At 43.6% G+C, this 24,687-nt stretch overlaps 1 protein-coding gene across 1 annotated transcript; it reads right to left on the bottom strand.

Annotated features, from left to right (window-relative positions):
• Nucleotides 1-294: 294 nt before the first annotated feature.
• Nucleotides 295-22,009, bottom strand: LOC130272852 (neoverrucotoxin subunit alpha-like). Its single transcript, XM_056518815.1, has 3 exons — nt 21,452-22,009; nt 2,776-2,880; nt 295-2,197 (listed from the first exon to the last, which is right to left on the bottom strand). The coding sequence occupies exons 2-3, from the start codon at nt 2,855-2,857 to the stop codon at nt 750-752; spliced, it is 1,530 nt and encodes a 509-aa protein (XP_056374790.1). The 5' UTR covers nt 2,858-2,880; nt 21,452-22,009; the 3' UTR covers nt 295-749.
• Between the last annotated feature and the right edge of the window lie 2,678 nt (nt 22,010-24,687).

Raw genomic sequence — 24,687 nt, 5'->3', positions numbered from 1 at the left:
TAGCATGTGGTGCGGTGTAAAGCTTAGGGAACCTGTGCTGTATACTGTATTGTCATGCTTTGTGTGATTGTAATTTATTATACGACTTGTAATGACGACTGAATGATGAATAAAGCTCTTTCAATTCCTATGGTGAGCTGATTGTTTGCCTTTGTTTTCAGAAATCACTGGAGGAAGCCGCTCCTCAATAACATAAGAATGACTGCACAAATCACTGTCTCTGACGAGCTCCTTTGTTCTTTCCTGAAATACTCTGTGCTGCTTGGGAACCCTGCTCCTTCCTCAGGTACTCTCCCACAAGATCAACTCTCCCCCTCCTGAAATACTCTGCACTGCTGGGATCTTTCTTTTTCCCCTAGACAGTATGGTGCTATATAGCAGTATTACACACTGGATGACAATGGGTTTTTGTTTCAAAATTTTTATTGAAAGTTTTAAACAATAAGTCGGTTACATGAAATAATTAACAAAAAATACTTTCATGCAATATGAAGTGTTACCTACAAATTATATAATAATAAGCATAATAATAGTGATCATCATAATAATAATAAAGCTTCCGAACATGTGATCTGATTTTAGTAGAAAATAAACAGAGCGAGGCTGAGATGTGAGATAACTAACAAGGCGATGGTTATAGATCCTGGAGAACAATCGGCCTGATAGATGCTGCACGAGCTCTCATGGTGTGGACACATTTTTAAGCGATTTTTGGGCGCTGAGATGAACTGTTTTTCTTTTTCTATATATCATTTACTGCAGGTACAATAGTTGGTCACAGGATCTCCATTACAATATTCATGAAGGATAATTCCAGGACCAGCACTGCACACAACAGAAGTCACCAGAAACTTCATACTTGTGGCTTCCATTGCAGCTGCATCGAAATTCCTCACATGTTCCTTAACAATCTTTGATATCCCCTTCTCTTCAAACCATTCTTTGGTTTCCCCATCACTGGAGATCTCCTGATAATCCCATGGTTCCTTATAAAGCCAGGACTCTAAGTGTGAGAGATACAAGTCCTTATTCCCCAGGGAAAAGTTAAAGCACCATGTACTATCATAGTTTGGGTCATAAATTTCTTTAATTAGTTCTCTTTGCTCGGTCACCAGCCTGTATTTGGTCACTTTGGTGAATATTGAATGGACATAATCCATTTCCGTCCATCTTCTGTGCAGAAATGTTCTGATCTTCTGGTCGCTGAATGGAGATTTTTCTTTCCCAGTGAGAAATTCCTCCAGACTAGACTCTTCCATATACTCACCACGTACAGAGGACAGAACTTGGGACAACTTTTTCTGGAACATAATCCTAAAGTGTTGGAAATGTTTTTTGAACTGTCTGATTTTGTTAGCGAGAGCTGGGAAAGTCATGGCAGCCGGATGTCCCATCATATCATTGCACTCCATGATGACTTCTGACATTTCCTGCATCATCTCCTCGGCTGTGAACACCAGATGATCACTTATCTCTTGGACCAGACGGGCAGCACTGGAGTCCAAATCTTTCAAGGGGTGCAGCCAGATTTTTAAAGGCACAGCCTCGGATCCACTCCTACCAATCCGGTTTGGAAAGCATTGATTTTCAGGGGTACAGATTTTGGCATAGATTTCCACTGCTTCCTCATAAGTAGTCGGGTTTCTTTCGAGAGCGATGTGCCCATAAAACTTACAGCTGATTTGACTGGCTACTTCTCTCTCGGTGTCATTCACATTCACGTCTCCTCTTAGTTCTCCTATCTTCATCACCATTCCTTCAAGTTTTCCTTGAACATCTTTAACTTCTTCAGAGTTGGTAACTTTCTGGTCAAATATGAAGAATGCCTGGGCACCATATAAGATACCAGTCACCACATGGGTTGCTATCTTTTTGCTAAACACTTCTTTGTAGGTGATGTTCTTGTAGGAGAGATGTTTCATAGACAATTGGTCAAACCTGGTGGTCCTCTTGTACTTCAGTGTGACTCTGGCTTGTTTCTTTGATTCCTTTGTATCATTCAAGAATTTTCCAGATCCACCGACATTGACCATGCCGCTCAACACACTGATCTTTAATTCTCCAGAGAGATCCAGAGCAGACGACTTATCATAGAAGGAGTCGGAGGTCAGAACTTCAAAGTCTGTGCTATTCTGAGACTGTACAGAAATAGTGGAAATATTTATGTTCAGATCCTCATTGTTCCATAGAGTGATGCCTGAGACATAAAGAGAAAACATTGAACATTATATATTACTTAGGGGAGAGGAGACTGTATGATGACTCTCTGTGCACTACTATGAAATAACTATTAAACTCCACTGCTGGGACCCTCAACTATTATCTGTAATCTGTGGGGGACTCCTGCAGCAAATGCTCAATTCCCCAGCACCGCCACCAGTGGTGAAATAAAGTATTACACAATTCCTTACTTTCTGATTGGTTGGAGGTGGTGGTGTGGTGGTGGTTGGAGGTGGTGGTGTGGTGGTGGGTGGTGTGGTGGTGGTTAGTGGTAGTGGTGGTGGGGGGGAAGGGGTGGGGGTGAATCTAACATCTGGGACCCCTGCCAATCCTAAGAAAAAAAAACACAACACTAGTTTAGCACCTTGGCTCCTTCACAGTTTCCCCTGAACATGACGCTCCACAGCCCCATCCATATACTCCAACTTCTCCTTTCTAAGGGTTTAGGCGAATCAGCAGACCATAACCAACCAAGAAGTCATAGGAAATCCTAGTTATATATAAGCCATCACTCTCTGGGATGGGAATGACAATATATATTGCTTATAGAGATACCTGGAATAATCTTCTCTTCACGAGCATCATACAACATCCCAAGGGTGAAGGGACGTCCTAGAGATGGGATTTCCAAAGTCATTCTGACCAATGTCCTTAATTCACCTGTAATATAATGAAGAGAAACACGAGTTTATAATTTTAGTAGGAACTAGAGCATTGCAGCATAACATAAATATATATGAGGTTTGTCACATCTCATATCTGCAAGGGATCTTAGAGTGATCTTAGGGAGTATGACCCCTTGGAATGTCATTTATCACTTTACAAGAAGACAGAAAAATGTGTAACTTTGTAATAATGTTACATCATATTGTTAACTAGTCCTAATCCTTGTTAAAGTTTGTATTATTAAAAACTACAATTACAATTCTTTAGGTCAAGGGTACTCAACTATTTTTAGTGAGGGTCCGCTTATTCAGGTCTACCATCCGGTAAAGGTCCGAGCTGAATGCTAAGGCCTGGTTCACACCTAGCTACCTCAGTACCATGACGGAAATAGCAAACAAGTGACTGAAGTGTGGAGGATATATGACCTGAATAGAATACTACCACACACTGTAACCTCTGAATATAATACTGCCGCGCACTGGACCCCTGAATATAATACTGCCACACACTGTACCCCTGAATATAATACTACCACACACTGTGCCCCTGAATATAATACTACCACACACTGTACTCCTGAATATAATACTACCACACACTGTACCCCTGAATATAATACTACCACACACTGTACCCCTGAATATAATACTACCACACACTGTACCCCTGAATATAATACTACCACACACTGTACCCTATGAATATAATACTGCCACACACTGTACCCCTGAATATAATACTACCACACACTGTACCCCTGAATATAATACTACCACACACTGTACTCCTGAATATAATACTACCACACACTGTACCCCTGAATATAATACTGCCGCACACTGTACCCCTGAATATACTACAACACACTGTACCCCTGAATATAATACTACCACACACTGTACCACTGAATATAATACTGCCGCACACTGTACCCCTGAATATAATACTGCCTCACACTGTACCCCTGATTATAATACTGCAGCACACTGTACCCTGAATATAATACTGCCACACATTGTACCCCTGATTATAATACTGAAGCACACTGTACCCCTGATTATAATACTGCAGCACACTGTACCCTGACTATAATACTGCCACACATTGTACCCCTGATTATAATACTGAAGCACACTGTACCCCTGATTATAATACTGCAGCACAACTGCTGTACCCCTGAATATAATACTGCCAAACACTGTACCCAATTATAATACTGCAGCACACTGTACCCCTGAATATAATACTGCCACACGCCGTACCATCTGAATATAATACTGCCACACACTGTACCCTTGAATATAATACTGCCGCACACTGTATCCCTGAATATAATACTGCCGCACACTGTACCCCTGAATATAATACTGCCGCACACTGTACCCTCTGAATATAATACTGCCGCACACTGTACCTCTGAATATAATACTGCTGCACTCTGTACCCTCTGAATATAATACTACCACACACTATACCCTCCGAATATAATACTGCAGCATACTCTACCTCTGAATATAATAATGCCACACACTGGGCCCCTGGTATTTTACTGCCACACACTGGGCCCCTGGTATTTTATTGCCACACACAGTACCCCCTGAATATAATACTACCACACACTATACCCCCTGAATATAATACCGCTACACACTGCCCCCTGAATATAATACTGCCACACATTGTGCCCCTGAATATAGAACTGCCACACACTGTGCCCCTGGTATATTACTGCCACATACTATGCCCCTGGTATATTACTGCCACACACTGTTTCCCTGCAATATTACTGCCACATGCTATACCCCTGCAATATTACTGCCACACACTATGCCCCAAATACATTTTCGACAAACACTGTGCCTTGTACCTACTAATTGTACCTTTGTGTCTCTTAAACAATGAGTGATGCCACTGTGCCCACAGAATGAATGACGCCACTGTGCCTACACAATTAATGATGCCACTGTGCCCAGAATTAATTATGCTACTGTACTCCAGAATTAATGATGCCGCTGTGTTCACAGAATTAATGATGCCACTGTGCCCCAGAATTAATGATGCCGCTGTGCCCACAGAATTAATGATGCCACTGTGCCCCAGAATTAATGATGCTGCTGTGCCCCAGAATTAATGATGCCGCTGTGCCCACAGAATTAATGATGCCACTGTGCCCCAGAATTAATTATGCCACTGTGCCCCAGAATTAATGATGCCACTGTACTCACAGAATTATTGATGCCACAGTGCCCACAGAATTAAGGATGCCACTGTGCCCAAAGAATTAAGGATGCCACTGTGCCCACAGAATTAGTGATGCCACTGTGCCCACAGAATTAATGCTACTGTGCTCACAGAATTAATGATGCCACTGTGCCCACAGAATTAAGGATGCCACTGTGCCCAAAGAATTAATGATGCCACTGGGCCCCACAAAGTTAAAGTTGCCACTGTGCCCACAGAATTAAGGATGCCACTGTGCCCACAGAATCAATGATGCCACTGGGCCCCACAGAATTAAGGATGCCACTGTGCCCACAGAATTAAGGATGCCACTGGGTCCCACAGAATTAAGGATGCCACTGTGCCCACAAAATTAAGGATGCCACTGGGCCCACAGAATTAAAGTTGCCACTGGGCCCCAGAGAATTAATGATAACACTGTGCCCACAGAATTAATGATAACACTGTGCCCACAAAATTAATGATGCCACTGTGCCCCAGAATTAATGATGCCACTGTGCCCCAGAATTAATGATGCCACTGTACTCACAGAATTATTGATGCCACTGTGCCCAAAGAATTAAGGATGCCACTGTGCCCACAGAATTAGTGATGCCACTGTGCCCACAGAATTAATGCTACTGTGCTCACAGAATTAATGATGCCACTGTGCCCACAGAATTAAGGATGCCACTGTGCCCAAAGAATTAATGATGCCACTGGGCCCCACAAAGTTAAAGTTGCCACTGTGCCCACAGAATTAAGGATGCCACTGTGCCCACAGAATCAATGATGCCACTGTGCCCACAGAATTAAGGATGCCACTGGGCCCCACAGAATTAAGGATGCCACTGGGCCCACAGAATTAAGGATGCCACTGGGCCCCACAGAATTAAGGATGCCACTGTGCCCACAAAATTAAGGATGCCACTGGGCCCACAGAATTAAAGTTGCCACTGGGCCCCAGAGAATTAATGATAACACTGTGCCCACAGAATTAATGATAACACTGTGCCCACAGAATTAAGAATGCCACCTTGCCTCCATATAAACTGTGCCGCCACAGGAACTTTGCCACTGTGACTCTCCAGCTGTTGCAAACTACAACTCCCATCATGCACGGATAGAAGGTCATGATGGGAGCTGTAGTTCTACAATAACTGGAGAGTCACAGGTGGGGGAACACAAATTTGGCTCCCTGTCCCAGGTTCTGCGCTGCTCCGCTGCTCTGGCATCTTCTTGTCAGCAAAGAGGAAGGTGATCCAGCTCCCAGTCAGGTAAAATAATGAAGCTTTATTCAAACATGGTCAAAATCCAAGTAGTATGAAAATGGTAAGAACACAAAGGAAAACGCACCAACGCGTTTCGACCTGCTAGCAAGTCTTAATCATGGTTGATTACCGCACCTGGGGACACAACTCCAGAGTTCTGTCCGTTCACTTCCACGAGGAGGGCTGTGCTGGCGTCTACTAAAGGCTGACATACTGATGAGCTGAACTACAGTTTTTTCCCTTATCTTCTTGTCAGGCCTGTCCAGAGCTGATGATGCAGGCAGCGCCAAATGCGCCGCCTGCATCACAGGAGAAGCATGGCCGTGCAGGAACACAGCATTCCCTCGCTTCGGGCTGCGGCTGTTCATTTGTAGCAGTGTCTTACAGACAGCACTACAAATGAATAAGGGGAGATTCGGGGGGCGGCTTGGATGACTGGCAGCCGTGGTCTGGAGCTGCTTTAGGTGTTAGAGCTGAGAACTCCCAGTATTCCTTGCTAAGAGGTAGTTCTATCTGTTCCTACATCATTTATCAGAAAAAATGGAGGCAGCACTATCTGAGGGAGGGAGGAGGAAGGTGGTAGCACTATCAGTGCCTATATGATGTATAGGATAAGACTGGGTTCTATCTTTGGGTACATAATTGGCAGTGAGACAAGAAAGCAGTGTTATTTGTTCCTACACCATTTCCAGGAAGAAAAAGGGAGAAAGCACTATCTGTACCTACATCTGTTATTGAGAGAGAAAAGTATTTATTATTATTTATTATTATTTATATATACCTACACCATTTACAGGGAGAGACATAAGAGCAGAAGTATCTAAGCATTTATCATTTGTGGGGAGAAACATGAATTCAGTACAATTTATCCTTTACAGAAAGGTACCGGGTGGCAGAACTATCTGTGCCTACATCATTTACCAGAGGCAGTACTATCTGTGCCTACATCATTTACCAGAGGCAGTACTATCTGTATCTGCATCATTTACCGGAGGCAGTACTATCTGTATCTACATCATTTACCAGAGGCAGTACTATCTGTATCTGCATCATTTACCGGAGGCAGTACTATCTGTATCTACATCATTTAACAGAGGCAGTACTATCTGTATCTACATCATTTACCAGAGGCAGTACTATCTGTATCTGCATCATTTACCGGAGGCAGTACTATCTGTATCTACATCATTTAACAGAGGCAGTACTATCTGTATCTACATCATTTACCAGAGGCAGTACTATCTGTATCTACATCATTTACCAGAGGCAGTACTATCTGTATCTACATCATTTCCAGGAAGAAAAAGGGAGAAAGCACTATCTGTACCTACATCTGTTACTGAGAGAGAAAAGTTTTTATTTATTATTATTTATAAAAAAAATTAAAAGAAACTCCAATGGCGCAGCACTCAAAAAAAATAATAAGGTGCATTTATTCAAGACATGTCTCTACACAGCAACGTTTCTGCTCCTATGGAGTCATTTTCCAGCTTGACATGTGTTGAATAAATGCATCTTAGTTTTTTTGGAGTGCTGCGCCATTGGAGTTTTTTTTATCTGGATGAACACTGATCAGGTTTGGTGCTGGCACCACAGCTTTATAGGATTGAGCAGTGCTGCAGCTTTTCCTCTCTTTTTCTATTATTATTTATATATACCTACACCATTTACAGGGAGAGACATAAGAGCAGAAGTATCTGAGCATTTATTATTTGTGGGAAGAAACATGATTTCAGTACAATTTCTCCTTTACAGAAAGGTACCGGGTGGCAGAACTATCTGTGCCTACATCATTTACCAGAGGCAGTACTATCTGTATCTACATCATTTACCAGAGGCAGTACTATCTGTGCCTACATCATTTACCAGAGGCAGTACTATCTGTATCTACATCATTTACCAGAGGCAGTACTATCTGTGCCTACATCATTTACCGAAGGCAGTACTATCTGTGCCTACATCATTTACCGAAAGCTGTACTATCTGTGTCTACATTATTAATCAGAGGCAGTCTTATCTATGCCTACATCACTTACCGGAGGCAGTACTATCCGTGCCTACATCATTTACTAGAGGCAGTACTATCTGTGCCTACATCATTTACTGGAGGCAGTACTATCTGTGCCTACATCATTTACTGGAGGCTGTACTATCTGTGCCTACATCATTAACTGGAGGCAGTACTATCTGTGCCTACATAATTTACTAGAGGCAGTACTATCTGTGTCTACATCATTAACCAGAGGCAGTCTTATCTGTGACTACATCATTTACCGGAGGCAGTAGTATCTGGGCCTACATAATTTACTGGAGGCAGTACCTACATCAGTGGCGTTGCTAGGGCTGGTGTCACCCGGTGCAGAAGAAAATGGTGTCACCCCCAACATAACTAGATCTACTCTGACTATGTTATTAGTTTTACCTTTGCTATGTTTGTTCATCTGAGTTTTAACCATGGTTATTATGCCTGTTTATGATAGAGTTCAGTCTGCTTGGTTTTTAGTACATCTGTTGGTTTTTAGGACTGTGTATGTCCGTTCTGCTTTAGAACCTTGTTATATCTCAGTCTGTGTTCCCACTGTGAGTCTTGCTTGTACCCGTGCTTTGTATTTAGTATTCCTGTTCATAGTTCTGACCCGTATTCCTCCATGTCTGGAGTTTGGTTTTGTAATATTCCTGTTTTGTATCCTGACCTGTATTCCTCCATGTTTTGGAGTTTGGTTTTGTGGAGTCTGTTCAGACTCATCTGGTTCTCAGTTTAGTGTTCCGTGTATTATATTTCTGTTTCCTTCTAGGCCAGTATCCTGATCACACAGTGGAGTGTGCCCCGCTGGCTAGAAGTCTATATGGTGTTTGCATTGATGTCCCTCCATGTTTGGAGTGTGGAGTCTAGTTTGTTTTTTGTTCAGTGTCCAGTGTGAACAGTGCTCTATGTCTCCTGACCTGTTCAGTGTTTTACATTCAGTTAACCTGTTCATCCCCTGCATCTCCTGGTTTCTGCTGTATACTTATTCCATATCTAGTCTTTATTCATATCTTCCGTTTATCTTGATTCCGGTTTCTGAACTGTATGTTAGAACGCTATATTCTGCCTTGTTTGTATATTTATATCCTTTCTGGTTTATCTGGTTGTTTGGTTGTTTTCCTGTTATGTTTCTGGCCTGTCCCCGACAATGTACAGTATTATTTGTGTACCTTTATGCCCATGCACTTTACTGCACGTAGGGACTGGCACCTTGGTTGTCGATCCGCCGTTTAGGGCAGATGGGCAAGTAGGCAGGGAGAGTGTTTCTAGGGACAGCTTAGGGCTCACTCTTCCTGTCCATCCCCGGTCATGACAAATTCAAAGTTAATGCTTTTAAAAAAGAAGGTTTATTTTAATCTTAACTGAATAAATAAAAATGTAATAACACTAAATTAACACCTTAACTACCATGAACGTATATTCACGTTCGTGGCCGGCCCTTGTAATGTGAAGCGCGCTTCCTATCTGCTGGGTCCCGGTTGCTATCAGCAACCAGGACCCGCAACTAATAGTGGACATCGACGATCAGGTTGATGTACGGTATTAATCCTTTAGACGCCATGATCAAACTTGATCGTGGCGGTGGTCACGTGACGGGAGGATGTGATCCCGTCGGCTCTGAGCGCTCCAGGAACTCTCTCCCTCCTCTGAAGTCCTGAAAACTGTCCCTAAACCCCAGCCTCTGGGCCGTGATCAGATGAAGGAATGTGCCTACCGGAGCCCTGGGGTTCCCTTGCCTCAGAGTCTTTGTTTGGAGATGGGGTGGTCCCGGTTGCCATACCGGTTGCTATGTCCGGCTTCGGAGATGTGGAGGTGAGGCGGTGTGCCTGGGGGGGATGAGACCCGGCCGGGAGGCGGGGGCTTGAAAAAGAACACGTGATCGAAGCACGGTGTGAGCTGGAAGGTCCGGTGACCATGCCTTAAGCGCCGCTGCAGAGAAACAACGCGCCGGCAGGTTGAAGGAGAGGGCCGGCGTCGGTGGAGGGGAGCCTGGATGCCAGCTGGGCGACTCCGTGAAGCTGGTGAGATGAACAATATCACCCCCCCATATGTGCTTTCAGGCTGGGTCTTTGGCGCATTAGTGCCCCATAGGCAAATGTGCACTATGAAAGGAGGAGGACTGAGGCTGTGTGAAGCTAGAGACTGTGTTTTTAATGGTGCCCCTTAAATCTCAGCTTTGTGATTGTGGAATGGAAGATGGGTAGCCCTGTACTGAAAATATGGTTTTATGTATATGATTTCACAGGACCTCATAAGACTTCTAGAACACCCTCCACTAACTTCTGAAGGTAATCACTGGTGTGATGTGCCTGAGTGTCCTTTAATCCGAGGGTCCGTGTTATTGTTTTGTTATTTTCATCCACAAATCTAACATTAATAGCGAAATAATTGACTCTGTGATGTGTGCATGCATCCATTTTAAGGAAGACAAAACATCCTTTCAGAACTTTCTGTAGTTCTTCCTTTTTACATTTGGCCTCCTCAATTATAAGTTTCCTTATACTTTCTCTTTCCAGAGAAACACCAAGTTTTTTTGCCATTTCTCCATTTAGGCCTTAAAAGGCTGTCTGTGAAAAGAAGGATAGTGGTACACTAATTTCAATAGAAATTTAGTCTGAGTCGATGCATTGTTTGCCGACTCCGACTCTGACTCCAGGTACCCAAAATTTCCTCCGACTCCTCGACTCCAACACACTCAATAGGAACCAATGAAAAATAGACCACAGAACTGTAAGTCACTAAGGAGGGGAGAGTGGCTTTGTTGTGAAGGGATAATATGAAAGGATAAAATAGGCCGACTGGCCATAAGAGGAAAAGTTATGCTTTGTTGTGTGCTCTTCATAATGACATGCATTGTCTTGTAGGACTTTGCAGTGAACGGGGGGACCAGCGTATAGAAGGGAATTATAGTAAAGCCTCAAACCGTAAGTGTGTACTGTAAAGTTGTGGCAAGAAATTTTCATAAGCTTCAATGTACCCCAGGGCCCGATAAGACTGTTATGCATCTTTACTTTGCTCCTGGTATAGGTATCTTCCCCGGACGTGAGAACTAAGACTGGTAAGTAAGTTAATGGCCCCTAAGATCCAGCCAAGGAGATCAGGTGGAAATGCTACGGGGGAAGCAGGGAAATTGGATACATTTTTTAAATCCCCTAAAGACGTAATTAAGACAAGGACCCAAAGACATGGAGAGAGTATGAACGTCTCTAGATATGCAGTCCTACAAGAAGAAAATTTAATGGAGGAGGGAGACAGTGGAGAGTTAAGTAATCTAATGTTGAGCTCCATACTAAGCGGGGTGGAAAAAACCAATGTACTAAGGATTTAGTATGGAAATAAGGGGCATTAAGGAAAAGATTAAAAGAGTGGCTATTATGGATAGGGTTAAGAATTATCTACCTGCAATTGTATGTTTACTGGAAACCCAATTGACCAAAAAAAAAAAAAAAAAGGTATATTTAGTTAAGAAAAATTGGGCTAGTCAGGAATTCCACTCTTTTGGGTTTAATTATTCATATGGGGTGACGGTTTTAATACATGGAAAAGTTAACATGCAGGTGATAAAGGCCCAGTGTGACGAAAATGGGAGATTTGTCTTTCTATATGTAGATTGGAACAGGATTAAGGTGATACTTGCGTTTGTATACATTCCGCCTCCTTTGAAACCAGATGTATTGTTAAAATTTATGGAATTCTCAAATGGGTAATTTTATAATGATCTGTATATCATGGGGGATTTTAATTTGGTTATGGACAACAAAAGGGACCGGAGGGGGGGAGTAGTAAGAGGAGGGAGGAAGGCTTTAGCATAAAACCACTTCCCGAATTGATATGATACTGGCCAATGATAGTGGGATCAAGGCAATACAAAAAATGAGCTATGAGCCCAAAGGTTTATCTGACCATGCCATGATGGTGTGTAATTTAAGGGGCGGAAACCAAGGCACTTCTCAAAACAGAAGTATGAATATTAATCCACATTGGTTGGAAGTAGAAGGAGTAATAAAGGGAATTGTAGAAGAGATTAGTTGGTTTTGGAGTAGTAATAAAGGCTCGGCAGATCTATTGATGGTGTGGGATGCCCTAAAAGCATACCTGAGAGGAATCCTAGTGAAAAATATTTGTTACTTCAAGAAACAGCTGAGGAGTAGGGAAGAGAAACTGGTGAAACAGATAAAATATTTAGAGGAAGAGTATTGGAAGAATGCAGAAAAAATCTGATGGGAAAAAATTGGAGCAGGCTCAAAGTGAATATAGAATATCTTGGTGTTAGGATCTCGAACCAGACTTCTGATTTTGAGATTCTTAACCTTGAACCCCTGAGTAGAAAGGTGGGGGAAAAATAAATGTATGGAGTAAAATGAGGCTCAGTATGGCAGACAGAATAGGATTAGTGAGGATGGTGATACTCCCAATGACTATACATTATCTGAGAGCTACTCCCCTGTGGATTAAAAATAGTTTTTTCAAAAGGCTTGAGCGGAAATTAAATGAATGAATTTGGAATCGGAAAAGGGTAAGGATTAAGAGCCAGAATCTGAATTTACCATTAGAAAGAGGGGGCTTAGGTATACCCAATTTTTTTCTGTATTTTATTGTGGTCCAATTACCTTTGAAGATAGAAGAACAACAAACCCTGATGAGATTTTTTTGTAATGACGGTCTAGAATGTAGATCAATTTGGGAACTGTTAGAAAGTGGGAGATTGAAGAAGGATATAACAGGAGGGACCACAGTGGTACATTTGTTGACCCAGGTGTGGGAGAAGATGAAGCAAATAACAGGTATATTGAGTAGCATTTGGTGCACCCCCATATGGTATAATGAGTACTTCCCAGAGATAAAGAAAATAATAGAATATGTGAATTGGGAAGAAAAAGGAATTGTCACGGTGGATCAAGTTTGTTTAGAGGAAGTGATGCGTGATTGGAAGTGGTTATGAAAATAGGGAAATATTGAAAAAATAATATTTGGTGTAATCTACAGACCCCCTAATATCACTGAAGAGATAGAAGGTCGGCTGTATAAACAAATAGAGAGGGCCGCCCGGGCAGGTACAGTGGTAATAATGGGAGATTTTAACTATCCAGATATAGATTGGGGTCCGGGGTTGGCTAAAACTACAAAGGGGAGAAAATTCCTAAATTTATTGCAGGATAATTTTATGGGCCAGTTTGTGGAGGACCCAACAAGAAGTGATGCCTTGTGGGATCTGATCATTTCCAACAACGCAGAGCTGGTTGGTAATGTAACTGTGCGGGAAAACCTTGGTAATAGCGACCACAATATAGTTACTTTTGACTTAAAATGTAGAAAACAAAGACAGACGGGGAAGGCAAAAACATATAACTTTAAAAAGGCAAATTTCCCTGGGCTGAGGGCTGCACTACAGGACATAGACTGGGGGGAGGGGTTCTCAAATACTGATACAGAAGGTAAATGGGACATCTTTAAATCAACTCTAAATAACTATACAGCTAAATATATACCAAAGGGGAACAAATATAAACGATTAAAACTAAATCCTACATGGCTGACACATGATGTTAAAAGAGCAATAAACAACAAAAAAATAGCCTTCAAAAATTACAAATCTGATGGGTCAGCTATAACATTTAAACAGTACAAGGAGCTTAATAAAATCTGTAAAAATGTAATAAAAACAGCAAAAATTCAAAATGAGAGACAGGTGGCCAAAGAAAGCAAAACTAATCCTAAATATTTTTTTAGATATATAAATTAAAAAAAAAACAAGGACAGAGCATGTAGGACCCCTTAATAATGATAATGGGGAGGTTGTCACAGGCGATCAAGAGAAGGCGGAGCTACTGAATGGGTTCTTTAGTTCTGTATACACTATGGAAAAAGGAGCTGACATTGGCCAGGTCAGTGCTGGTAACACATCATGTACAGGTCAGTGCTGGTAACACATCATGTACAGGTCAGTGCTGGTAACACATCATGTAATGTACTGAACTGGCTTAATGTAGAGATGGTACAAGGTAAGTTAAGTAAAGTAAATGTAAGCAAATCTCCAGGGCCGGATGGACTACACCCAAGAGTTCTTAGAGAGGTAAGTTCAGTAATATCTGTACCCTTGTTCATGATATTTAGAGATTCTCTGGTGTCTAGTATTGTGCCAAGGGACTGGCGCAAGGCTAATGTGGTGCCAATCTTCAAGAAGGGCTCTAGGTCTTCGCCAGGCAATTATAGACCGGTAAGCCTAACGTGCATTGTGGGTAAATTGTTTGAAGGACTTGTAAGGGATTACATACAGGAATACATAGGGGATAATAGTATTATAAGTGATAACCAGCATGGGTTTACTAAGGATAGAAGTTGTCACCAATCTAATTTGCTTTTATGAAGAGGTGAGTAGAAGCCTTGACAGAGGAATGGCTGTGGATATAGAGGGGGGCTGTGTATATAGAGGAATGGCTGTGTATATAGAGGAGGGCTGTGTATATAGAGGAATGGCTGTGTATATAGAGGGGGGCTGTGTATATAGAGGGGGGCTGTGGATATAGAGGGGGGCTGTGTATATAGAGGGGGGCTGTGTATATAGAGGGGGCTGTGTATATAGAGGGGGGCTGTGTATATAGAGGGGGGCTGTGGATATAGAGGGGGGCTGTGTATATAGAGGGGGGCTGTGTATATAGAGGGGGGGGCTGTATATACAGAGGAATGGCTGTGGATATAGTGTTTCTGGATTTTGCTAAAGCGTTTGATACTGTCCCTCATAGACGTCTGACAGGTAAGTTAAGGTCTTTGGGCTTGGAAACTTTAGTTTGTAACTGGATTGAACACTGGCTCATGGATCGTACCCAGAGAGTGGTGGTCAATGATTCGTACTCTGATTGGTCCCCGGTTATTAGTGGTGTACCCCAAGGTTCAGTACTGGGCCCGCTGTTGTTTAATTTATTTATCAATGATATAGAGGATGATATTAACAGCTCTGTATATAGAGGGGGGGCTGTGTATATAGAGGGGGGGCTGTGTATATAGAGGGGGGCTGTGTATATAGAGGGGGGCTGTGTATATAGAGGGGGGCTGTGTATATAGAGGGGGCTGTGTATATAGAGGATGGTAATAACAGCTCTGTTTCTATCTTTGCAGATGACACCAAGCTTTGTAGCACAGTACAGTCTATAGAGGATGTGTATAGGTTACAAGATGACTTGGATAGACTAAGTGTCTGGGCCTCCACTTGGCAAATGAGGTTCAATGTGGATAAATGTAAAGTTCTGCATCTGGGTAATAATAACCTGCAGCGTCGTATGTCTTAGGGGGGATTAAACTGGCAGAGTCACTGGTAGAGAAGGATCTGGGTGACTTGTAGATCACAGACTACAGAATAGCACAATGTCAGGCTGCTGCTTCCAAAGCCGGCAGGATATTGTCATGTATCAAAAGAGGCATGGACTCAAGGGACAGGGACATAATACTCCCCCTTTATAAAGCATTGGTACGGCCTCACCTGGAATATGCTGTTCAGTTTTGGGCACCTGTCCATAAAAGGGACACTGCGGATTGGAAAGGGTGCAGAGACGCGCGACTAAACTAATATGGGGCATGGAACATCTTAGCTATGAGGAGCGATTAAAGGAGTTACAATTGTTTAGTCTTGAGAAGAGACGTTTAAGGGGGGATATGATAAACGTATATAAGTATATTAATGGCCCATACAAAAAATATGGAGAAAAACTGTTCCAGGTTAAACCCCCCCAAAGGACGAGGGGGCACTCCCTCCGTCTGGAGAAAAAAAAGTTTAGTCTCAAGGGGCGACACGCCTTCTTTACCGTGAGGACTGTGAACTTATGGAACGGTCTACCTCAGGAACTGGTCACAGCAGGAACAATTAACAGCTTTAAAACAGGATTAGATACATTCCTGGAACAAAATAACATTAATGCTTATGCAGAATTATAAAACTACATCATTATCCCCTTATCCCCTTCACTTCAATTCCCTGGTTGGACTTGATGGACGTATGTCTTTTTTCAACCCTACTAACTATGTAACTATGTAACTATATAGATAATGGCACAAAATAATAAATCACATGATCAACCTTATTATACCAATATATGTAATGGTTTATCTATCATACCCTAACCTGTGGGTATAATATAGTGGAACACCTCAATAAAGTATCATATGAGAACAGATATAATTAAATATTGCCTTTTACATTTGTCGTATAAGAATGGTTATTAGGCAAAATACCTGCCGCACTACGTCAACCGTACACCAAACAGATGTCACAGTGGCCGGATGAAGTACTAGTGCAGTACGAAACGGAGCTTGTCGCCTGTGGTCCCCCCCCCCCCCCCCTGTCTTATGTCCCCTCCCTATGAAGAAATGTGAGTACATGCTTCAATAAAGAAGTTGGTGAGTTGCCGGTATTCCTTTTCTTCGCTATTTCTATCTGAGCACCACCACTTATCCACAGTCAGCAGTGTATCCACTCCCACCCACAGTCTCCATCAACAGTCCTCACAGTGCCCAACGACCTTGACACAAATGTCAAACAGATAACATGCATAGCAACACACATTTAAGCCACATAACACACAGCAGCGATTATGTAGGTACAGACAGACAATGCAGACTACATATATGCAATGTGAATGCCGGCCGTCTAATAAAGTCAGTATCATCCAAAATGCACCAAAAACATGAGCTACAATAAACATGCATATATCCCTGCCAAAACCTATCCAAGGTAAACACTGTGCAGGAGGATTATACCATTAAAAATGATACCCAAATAAACCCATATCCCAGAAACATCAGAACAATATTGGATATGAAAGATTAAGAACGTATACTTATACAGAATGATGTCAATGATGCCATATAGCCTCCCAGCGCGTTTCTTTCATCACGGATCATCAGGGGAGAGATAAGATAGATGATTAGGCTCAAACTCTCGGCGTTCCCGTATGCAGAGATCCTATATCGAATAGTGGCGGTTCCTTTCTAATTCAGGCTCCCTTTTAAATGCCTCGGAGTTCCGGCATACCTGTCCTAGACTCCGCCCCCACTTGCTGATAGGATGGCCATGGAACGCATCTCTCATTCTAGCCACCGAGCGTCCCAGCATTGCGACCGCTGTGCGTTCCATTGGTGCGTTCCATGGACCGGAGCTGATGCCGCACGACACCTCCCTTGTGGGAAAAAGCATTAGTGTATCCATGGCAATCTGGAAGTGACGTGAACGCTCATTTCTGGTGCCATATGCAAAGAAAATGAGCATCCTTGCATCCATAGCAACAGAGCGGAAATAACGTGCCGCGCCGTCTCCGTAATTATTTCAAATATTATACTCATGGGAATTTGCCAATTGTAAGTCTAGGGGTCTGATCTATGTCTGTCAATGTACTTGCCCCAAAGACTATGAGGGCGCTAGTTTACAGTTTTTGGGAATTGTACATCCTTCCCCTCTAAAGGGGAATTTTGATAGGACCCTATTGCAAAAAGAACTGCAATGGATCTATAGGATCAGATCACAAGCCCCCCATGGTTTAAATGAGGCAGGGGTCTTTAACTGCTTTATTTGAACATCTCTGTGTCTCACATTATGTTTTCCATATATCCTTTTTATGCATGGCCTTTAAATTGGCACTCTCATAAAAATTTATTTTTGCTATTGCCCTCCTTATGGTAAATAAAATATATTTCTAATGTACTTTGGTTAAAAAAAAAAAGTTTTCTATGTTTTATTTGTACTTAAAAAAGCTCAAGAGCACATTTTCCCCCAACTCATACACAGACTTAGGACGGAAGCCCAAACACAGAAAGTGCAGCCTGGAGTGCTGAGGGGGGGGGGGGGGGGGGTCCAACCAACAGCATATGGCAGTTAAGTGTGAGAGGAGCTGTGATTGGATGAGGCTGGACACCCCCCCCCCTCAGCACTCCAGGCTGCACTTTCTGTGTTTGGGCTTCCGTCCTAAGTCTGTGTATGAGTTGGGGGAAAATGTGCTCTTGAGCTTTTTTAAGTACAAATAAAACATAGAAAACTTAAAACCGGGCGCTCCCGTATTCTGGCCGGATCAACCCGTGGCTCCATTTACTTTAATGACCCGACCGGAGTCAAACGGGGACTCCGGTCGGCTCAGTTTTGACCCGTATGCGGTTTCCTGACCGGACCTAAAACCGTAGTTTACTACGGTTTTAGGTCTGGTCCAAAACTGCATACGGGTCAAAACTGAGCCGACCGGAGTCCCCGTTTGACTCTGGTCGGGTCATTAAAGTAAATGGAGCCACGGGTTGATCCGGCCAGAATACGGGAGCGCCCGGTTTTAAGTTTTCTATGTTTTATTTGTACTTAAAAAAGCTCAAGAGCACATTTTCCCCCAACTCATACACAGACTTAGGACGGAAGCCCAAACACAGAAAGTGCAGCCTGGAGCCCCTCCCCCCGCCGGATCCGGCACCCATATGTACAAAACGTGGTGTGAATGCAAGTAAAATGCTGCTTTATCATCCAGCATCAGCATAAGGGTGGATGCAATATTATATACTAACAGTATAATATTTGAAATAATTACGGAGACGGCGCGGCGCGTTACTTCCGCTCTGTTGCTATTGACACAAGGAAGCATTCACGTCACTTCCAGATTGCCATGGATACACTAATGCTTTCTCCCACAAGGGAGGTGACGTGCGTTGTCAGTTCTGGTCCATGGAACGCACCGATGGAGAGATGCGTTCCATGGCCATCCTATCAGCAAGTGGGGGCGGAGTCTAGGACAGGTATGCCGGAACTCCGAGGCATTTAAAAGGGAGCCTGAATGAGAAAGGAACCGCTGCCACTCGATATGGGATCTCTGCATAGGGGTTTGAGCCTAATCATCTATCTTATCTCTCCCCTGATGATCCGTGATGAAAGAAACACGCTGGGAGGCTATATGGCATCATTGACATCATTCTGTATAAGTATACGTTCTTAACCTTTCATATCCAATATTGTTCTGATGTTTCTGGGATATGGGTTTATTTGGGTATAATTTTTAATGGTATAATCCTCCTGCACAGTGTTTACCTTGGATAGGTTTTGGCAGGGATATATGCATGTTTATTGTAGCTCATGTTTTTGGTGCATTTTGGTTGATACTGACTTTATTAGACGGCCGGCATTCACATTGCATATATGTAGTCTGCATTGTCTGTCTGTACCTACATAATCGCTGCTGTGTGTTATGTGGCTTAAATGTGTGTTGCTATGCATGTTATCTGTTTGACATTACATACTTATATTATTAATGAGCTCTGTTATCTAGAACCTGTATGTTGGCGCACACTGTGACATCTGTTTGGTGTACGGTTGACGTTGCGCGGCAGGTATTTTGTACTAATAACCATTCTTATATGATAAATGTAAAAGGCAATATTTAATTACCGTATATCTGTTTTAATATGATACTTTATTGAGGTGTTCCACTATATCAGTGGTCTCCAACCTGCGGACCTCCAGATGTTGCAAAACTACAACTCCCAGAATGCCCGGACAGCCAACGGCGGCGTTCAGGTAGGGTCCCTCAGGTGGGACAGTCCCTAGTCGCCTCTCCTCAAGTCTATCTCTCATAATAATAAATGTAGATATTTAATAATTATAGCTATATTCTATAGTAATGTATAGTACTTACCTTGTTCAGCGTCGCAGGACCGTCAGTCATGTGACCATGCTGGTAACCTCTATGGTATGTTGTAGGACCTTGGGAGGTCCTTGGGTCACGTGTTACCCACAAATCTCTGTAATGGTGATTGACAGAAGTATTGGACCAATTAGCTCTAGTCCAGCCCCTGCCCATATAAGGGAGCTGCGTCCAATTATCGCTCTCTTGGGTTGCTGCTCTCGTGGATGCCGGACTAACAGGACGGGGCTACGCAACTTTCAAAGACACGCTAGGCCTCAAAACCTCCGGCCTCAGCGGAACCAAAACTGTTCAAATCTAAATTCAAATCTAAATCCCCACTAATGCTAGCGTGACTACTGGACCGCAACTAAATCCAGTGGAACAACGCACAGTACTTAAAGACTCTAAATGCTAAAGTCCCAACCATTGTCAATCTCCAAGGAAAGCCTTTGTTATGCTTAGAGACTGTTGTAATATTGAAGCTTGCAAAAAGCCTTCAGTAAAAGTTACTACTGTTTCAGAAACTCTCCGGTTGTGGACAAACTATTCTTATTATCTACCTTCCTATCGTTGGGAAGGGTGGCGGTAGGAAAAGCATTATTGAGGAGCCCCCACCCTGGCATCACGAATAGCAAGGGTTAACAAGCACCCTTTAATTACTGCCCAGCTACACTCCCCATACCCTACATCCCCCAGACTATCACATATCAGAGCTTGTCCTCTACTGACATTGCTCTATTCCATTGAGGCAGCAGCTCCATAAGGACATAGATCCCACCTCTCCTTTCCCCCATGTTGGAATGAAAGTTGAGTGATTGGGGGTCCTCCCATCAAACTTTAGATCCTTAAAAGGAGTACTCTGGTGGAAAACGTTTTTTTTTTTTTTTATCAATTGGTGCCAGAAAGTTAAACAGATCTGTAAATTACTTTTATTAAAAAATCTTAATCCTTCCAGTACTTATTAGCGTCTGTATACTACAGAGAAAATTCTTTTATTTTTTTTTATTTCTTTTCTGGCACGACCACAGTGCTCTCTGCTGACAGCTCTGTTCATTTTAGGAACTGTCTGGAGCAGGGGAGGTTTGCTATGGGGATTTGCTCCTACTCTGGACAGTTCCTGAAATGGACAGAGGTGTCAGCAGAGAGCACTGTGGTCAGACTGAAAAGAAATCCTAAAAGAAAAGAACTTCCCCTGTAGCATACTGTACAGCAGCTGATAAATACTGGAAGGATTAAGATTTTTTAATAGAAGTAATTTACAAATCTGTTTAACTTTCTGGCACCAGTTGATTAAAAAAAATAAAAAAAGTTTTCCATCAGAGTACCCCTTTAGAGATCTAACAATACAGTCTGCGCCGTCCATGAAGAGAGAGATTACAGCTCATAGGAGGAGGATCAGGACTTACCCAGCAGATTCTGCAGGACGGCTCGGGATGGAGGCTCTTCGTTCTTCTCTCTTCTGGTGACTGTACAGGCAGCTCGGGATGGAGGCTCTTCGTTCTTCTCTCTTCTGGTGACTGTACAGGCAGCTCGGGATGGAGGCTCTTCGTTCTTCTCTCTTCTGGTGACTGTACAGACGGCTCGGGATGGAGGCTCTTCGTTCTTCTCTCTTCTGGTGACTGTACAGACGGCTCGGGATGGAGGCTCTTCGTTCTTCTCTCTTCTGGTGACTGTACAGACGGCTCGGGATGGAGGCTCTTCGTTCTTCTCTCTTCTGGTGACTGTACAGACGGCTCGGGATGGAGGCTCTTCGTTCTTCTCTCTTCTGGTGACTGTACAGACGGCTCGGGATGGAGGCTCTTCGTTCTTGTCTCTTCTGGTGACTGTACAGGCAGCTCGGGATGGAGGCTCTTCGTTCTTCTCTCTTCTGGTGACTGTACAGACGGCTCGGGATGGAGGCTCTTCGTTCTTCTCTCTTCTGGTGACTGTACAGACGGCTCGGGATGGAGGCTCTTCGTTCTTCTCTCTTCTGGTGACTGTACAGGCAGCTCGGGATGGCGGCTCTTCGTTCTTCTCTCTTCTGGTGACTGTACAGACGGCTCGGGATGGAGGCTCTTCGTTCTTCTCTCTTCTGGTGACTGTACAGACGGCTCGGGATGGAGGCTCTTCGTTCTTCTCTCTTCTGGTGACTGTACAGACGGCTCGGGATGGAGGCTCTTCGTTCTTCTCTCTTCTGGTGACTGTACAGAGGTGGAGACTCTCAGGGTGGAGACTCTATGTTTTCTCCCTTAACACTTTCAGTTTCATTTCTCCTCCGTCAGTTAAGTCTGTACAAGAATGTGTGACCTCACCTCATCTCTTCTTTTCTGCAGATCACAATCTCCCAATAGGTGGGAGATTAATAAGTGCAAACCGCACTGATCAGATTCTATAGAACACACTGTGATGTCTTATAAATATCTACATGTTGATTTGTACTCATCTCCCCTTCTTCTAGAAATATTAACCTCTTAAGGACCAAGGGCGTACAGGTACGCCTTTGCTCCCTGGTACTTAAGGACCAAGGGCGTACCTGTATGCCCGTGGGAATTTCGGTCCCCGCCGGGCGGGGACCGGGCCGGGGTGACTGCTGATATCTATCAGCAGGCACCCCGCGCAAATGCCCAGGGGGGTCATCAGACCCCCCCATGTCGGCGATCGACGCAAATCGCAAGTGAATTCACACTTGCAATTTGCGGCTATTCCGGGTCATACGGGTCTATAGTGACCCGGAAAATAAAGGGGATCGCGGATGTACTAGACACCCACGATCCCCCTGTAGCGATAGGAGTGAGGTGGCAGAGGTGCCACCCCTCCTATCTCTACTATTGGTGGTCTAGACGCGACCACCAATAGCAGATCGGGGGCGGAGGGGTTTACTTTCGGTTTCCCAGTCCTGCCCACCCACAATAGGCGGGGCAGAACGGGGAAACCGACAGGGACCGGCGCCGAAGATCCACTTACCCATCGGCGGCGGCAGCGGGCGACGATCAGCGGAAGAAGAGGACCGCGACGCAGCTCCCTGGATCCAAAGGAAGCCGGTGAGTTACTTAGCAACATCTGGAGGGCTACAGTCTGAGACCACTATAGTGGTCTCTAAACTGTAGCCCTCCAGATGTTGCAGAACTACAACTCCCAGCATGCCCAGAGAGATGTTTAGGCATGCTGGGAGTTGCAGTTTTGCAACAGCTGGAGGTCTACAGTTTGAGACCACTGCACAGTGATCTCTATACTGTGCACCTCCAGATCTTGCAAAAGTGCATGCTGCTGGGAATTGTAGTTGTGTACCTCCAGCTGTTACATCTCCCAGCATGCCTTTCGACGATCAGTACATGCTGGGAGTTGAAGTTTTGCAACAGCTGGAGGCACACTGGTTGGAAAATACTGAGTTAGGTAACAGAACCTAACTGAAGGTTTTCCAACCAGTGTGCCTCCAGCTGTTGCAAAAGTACAACTCCCAGCATGAACGGGTACATTCACACTGGCGGGTTTACAGTAAGTTTTCAGCTTCAAGTATGAGCTGCGGCAAATTTTTCGCCGCAGCGCAAACTCCTAGCGGTAAATTCACTGTAAACCTCTGCCAGTGTGAACGTACCCTAAAAACACTACACTAACACGTAATAAAGGGTAAAACACAACATATACACCCCATTACACTGTCTCCCCAATAAAAATTAAAATCGTATTGTATGGCAGTGTTTCCAAAACAGAGCCTCCAGCTGTTGCAAAACAACAACTCACAGCATTTCCGGACAGCCACTGACTGTCCAGGCATGCTGGGAGTTTAGCAACAGCTGGAGGCACCCTGTTTGGGAATTACTGGCATAGAATATCCCTATGTCCACCCCTGTGCAATCCCTAATTTAGTCGTCAAATGCGCATGGCGCTCTCTCACTTCAGAGCCGTGTCTATTTCAAGGAAACATTTTAGGGCCACATATGGGGTATCGCCGTACTCGGGAGAAATTGCACTACTAATTTTGTGGGCTTTTTCTCCTTTTACCCCTTATGAAAAAGAAAAGTTGGGGTCTACACCAGCCTGATTTTACAGCGGTTCTGACATAAACCCAAAAAAATAAATACCCACATGTGACCCCATTTTGCAAACGACACCCCTCACGGAACGTAAGAAGGGGTATAGTGAGCCTGAACACCCCACAAATTTTCATTAAAGTTGGATGGGAAAATGAAAAAAAAAATTTCTCACTAAAATGCTGGTGTCACCCAAAATTTTTCATTTTCACAAGGGAAAATAAAAAAAGCCCCCCAAAATTTGTAACCCCATTTCTTCTGAGTAAGAACATACCCCCTATGTGGATGTAAAGTGCTCTATGGGTGCACTACAATGCTCAGAAGAGAAGGAGCGCCATTGGAATTTTGAAGAGAAAATTTGTCCGGAATTGAAGGCCACTTGTGTTTACAAAGCCCCCATGGTACCAGAACAATGGACCCCCCCATATGTGACCTCATTTTGGAAACTACACCCCTCATGTAATGTAATAAGGGGTACAGTGAGCATTTACGCCCCACAGGTGTCTGACAGATTTTTGGAACAGTGATCCGTGAAAATGAAAAATTTCCTTTTCCATTTGCGCAGCCCACTGTTCCAAAGATCTGTCAAACGCCAGTGGGGTGTAAATGCTCACTGCACCACTTATTAAATT

The sequence above is a fragment of the Hyla sarda genome, chromosome 5 (assembly GCF_029499605.1).
Source record: "Hyla sarda isolate aHylSar1 chromosome 5, aHylSar1.hap1, whole genome shotgun sequence".
Taxonomy (NCBI): domain Eukaryota; kingdom Metazoa; phylum Chordata; class Amphibia; order Anura; family Hylidae; genus Hyla; species Hyla sarda.
This window is presented reverse-complemented; position numbering and strand designations above follow the sequence as displayed.

Excerpts from the sequence above, each read along its gene's own strand:
- LOC130272852 (XM_056518815.1), bottom strand. The coding sequence starts at position 2,857 with ATGACTTTGGAAATCCCATCTCTAGGACGTCCCTTCACCCTTGGGATG. Across the intron at positions 2,198-2,775 it reads TGAAGAGAAGATTATTCCAG|GCATCACTCTATGGAACAAT; the intron begins GTATCTCTATAA and ends TTTATGTCTCAG.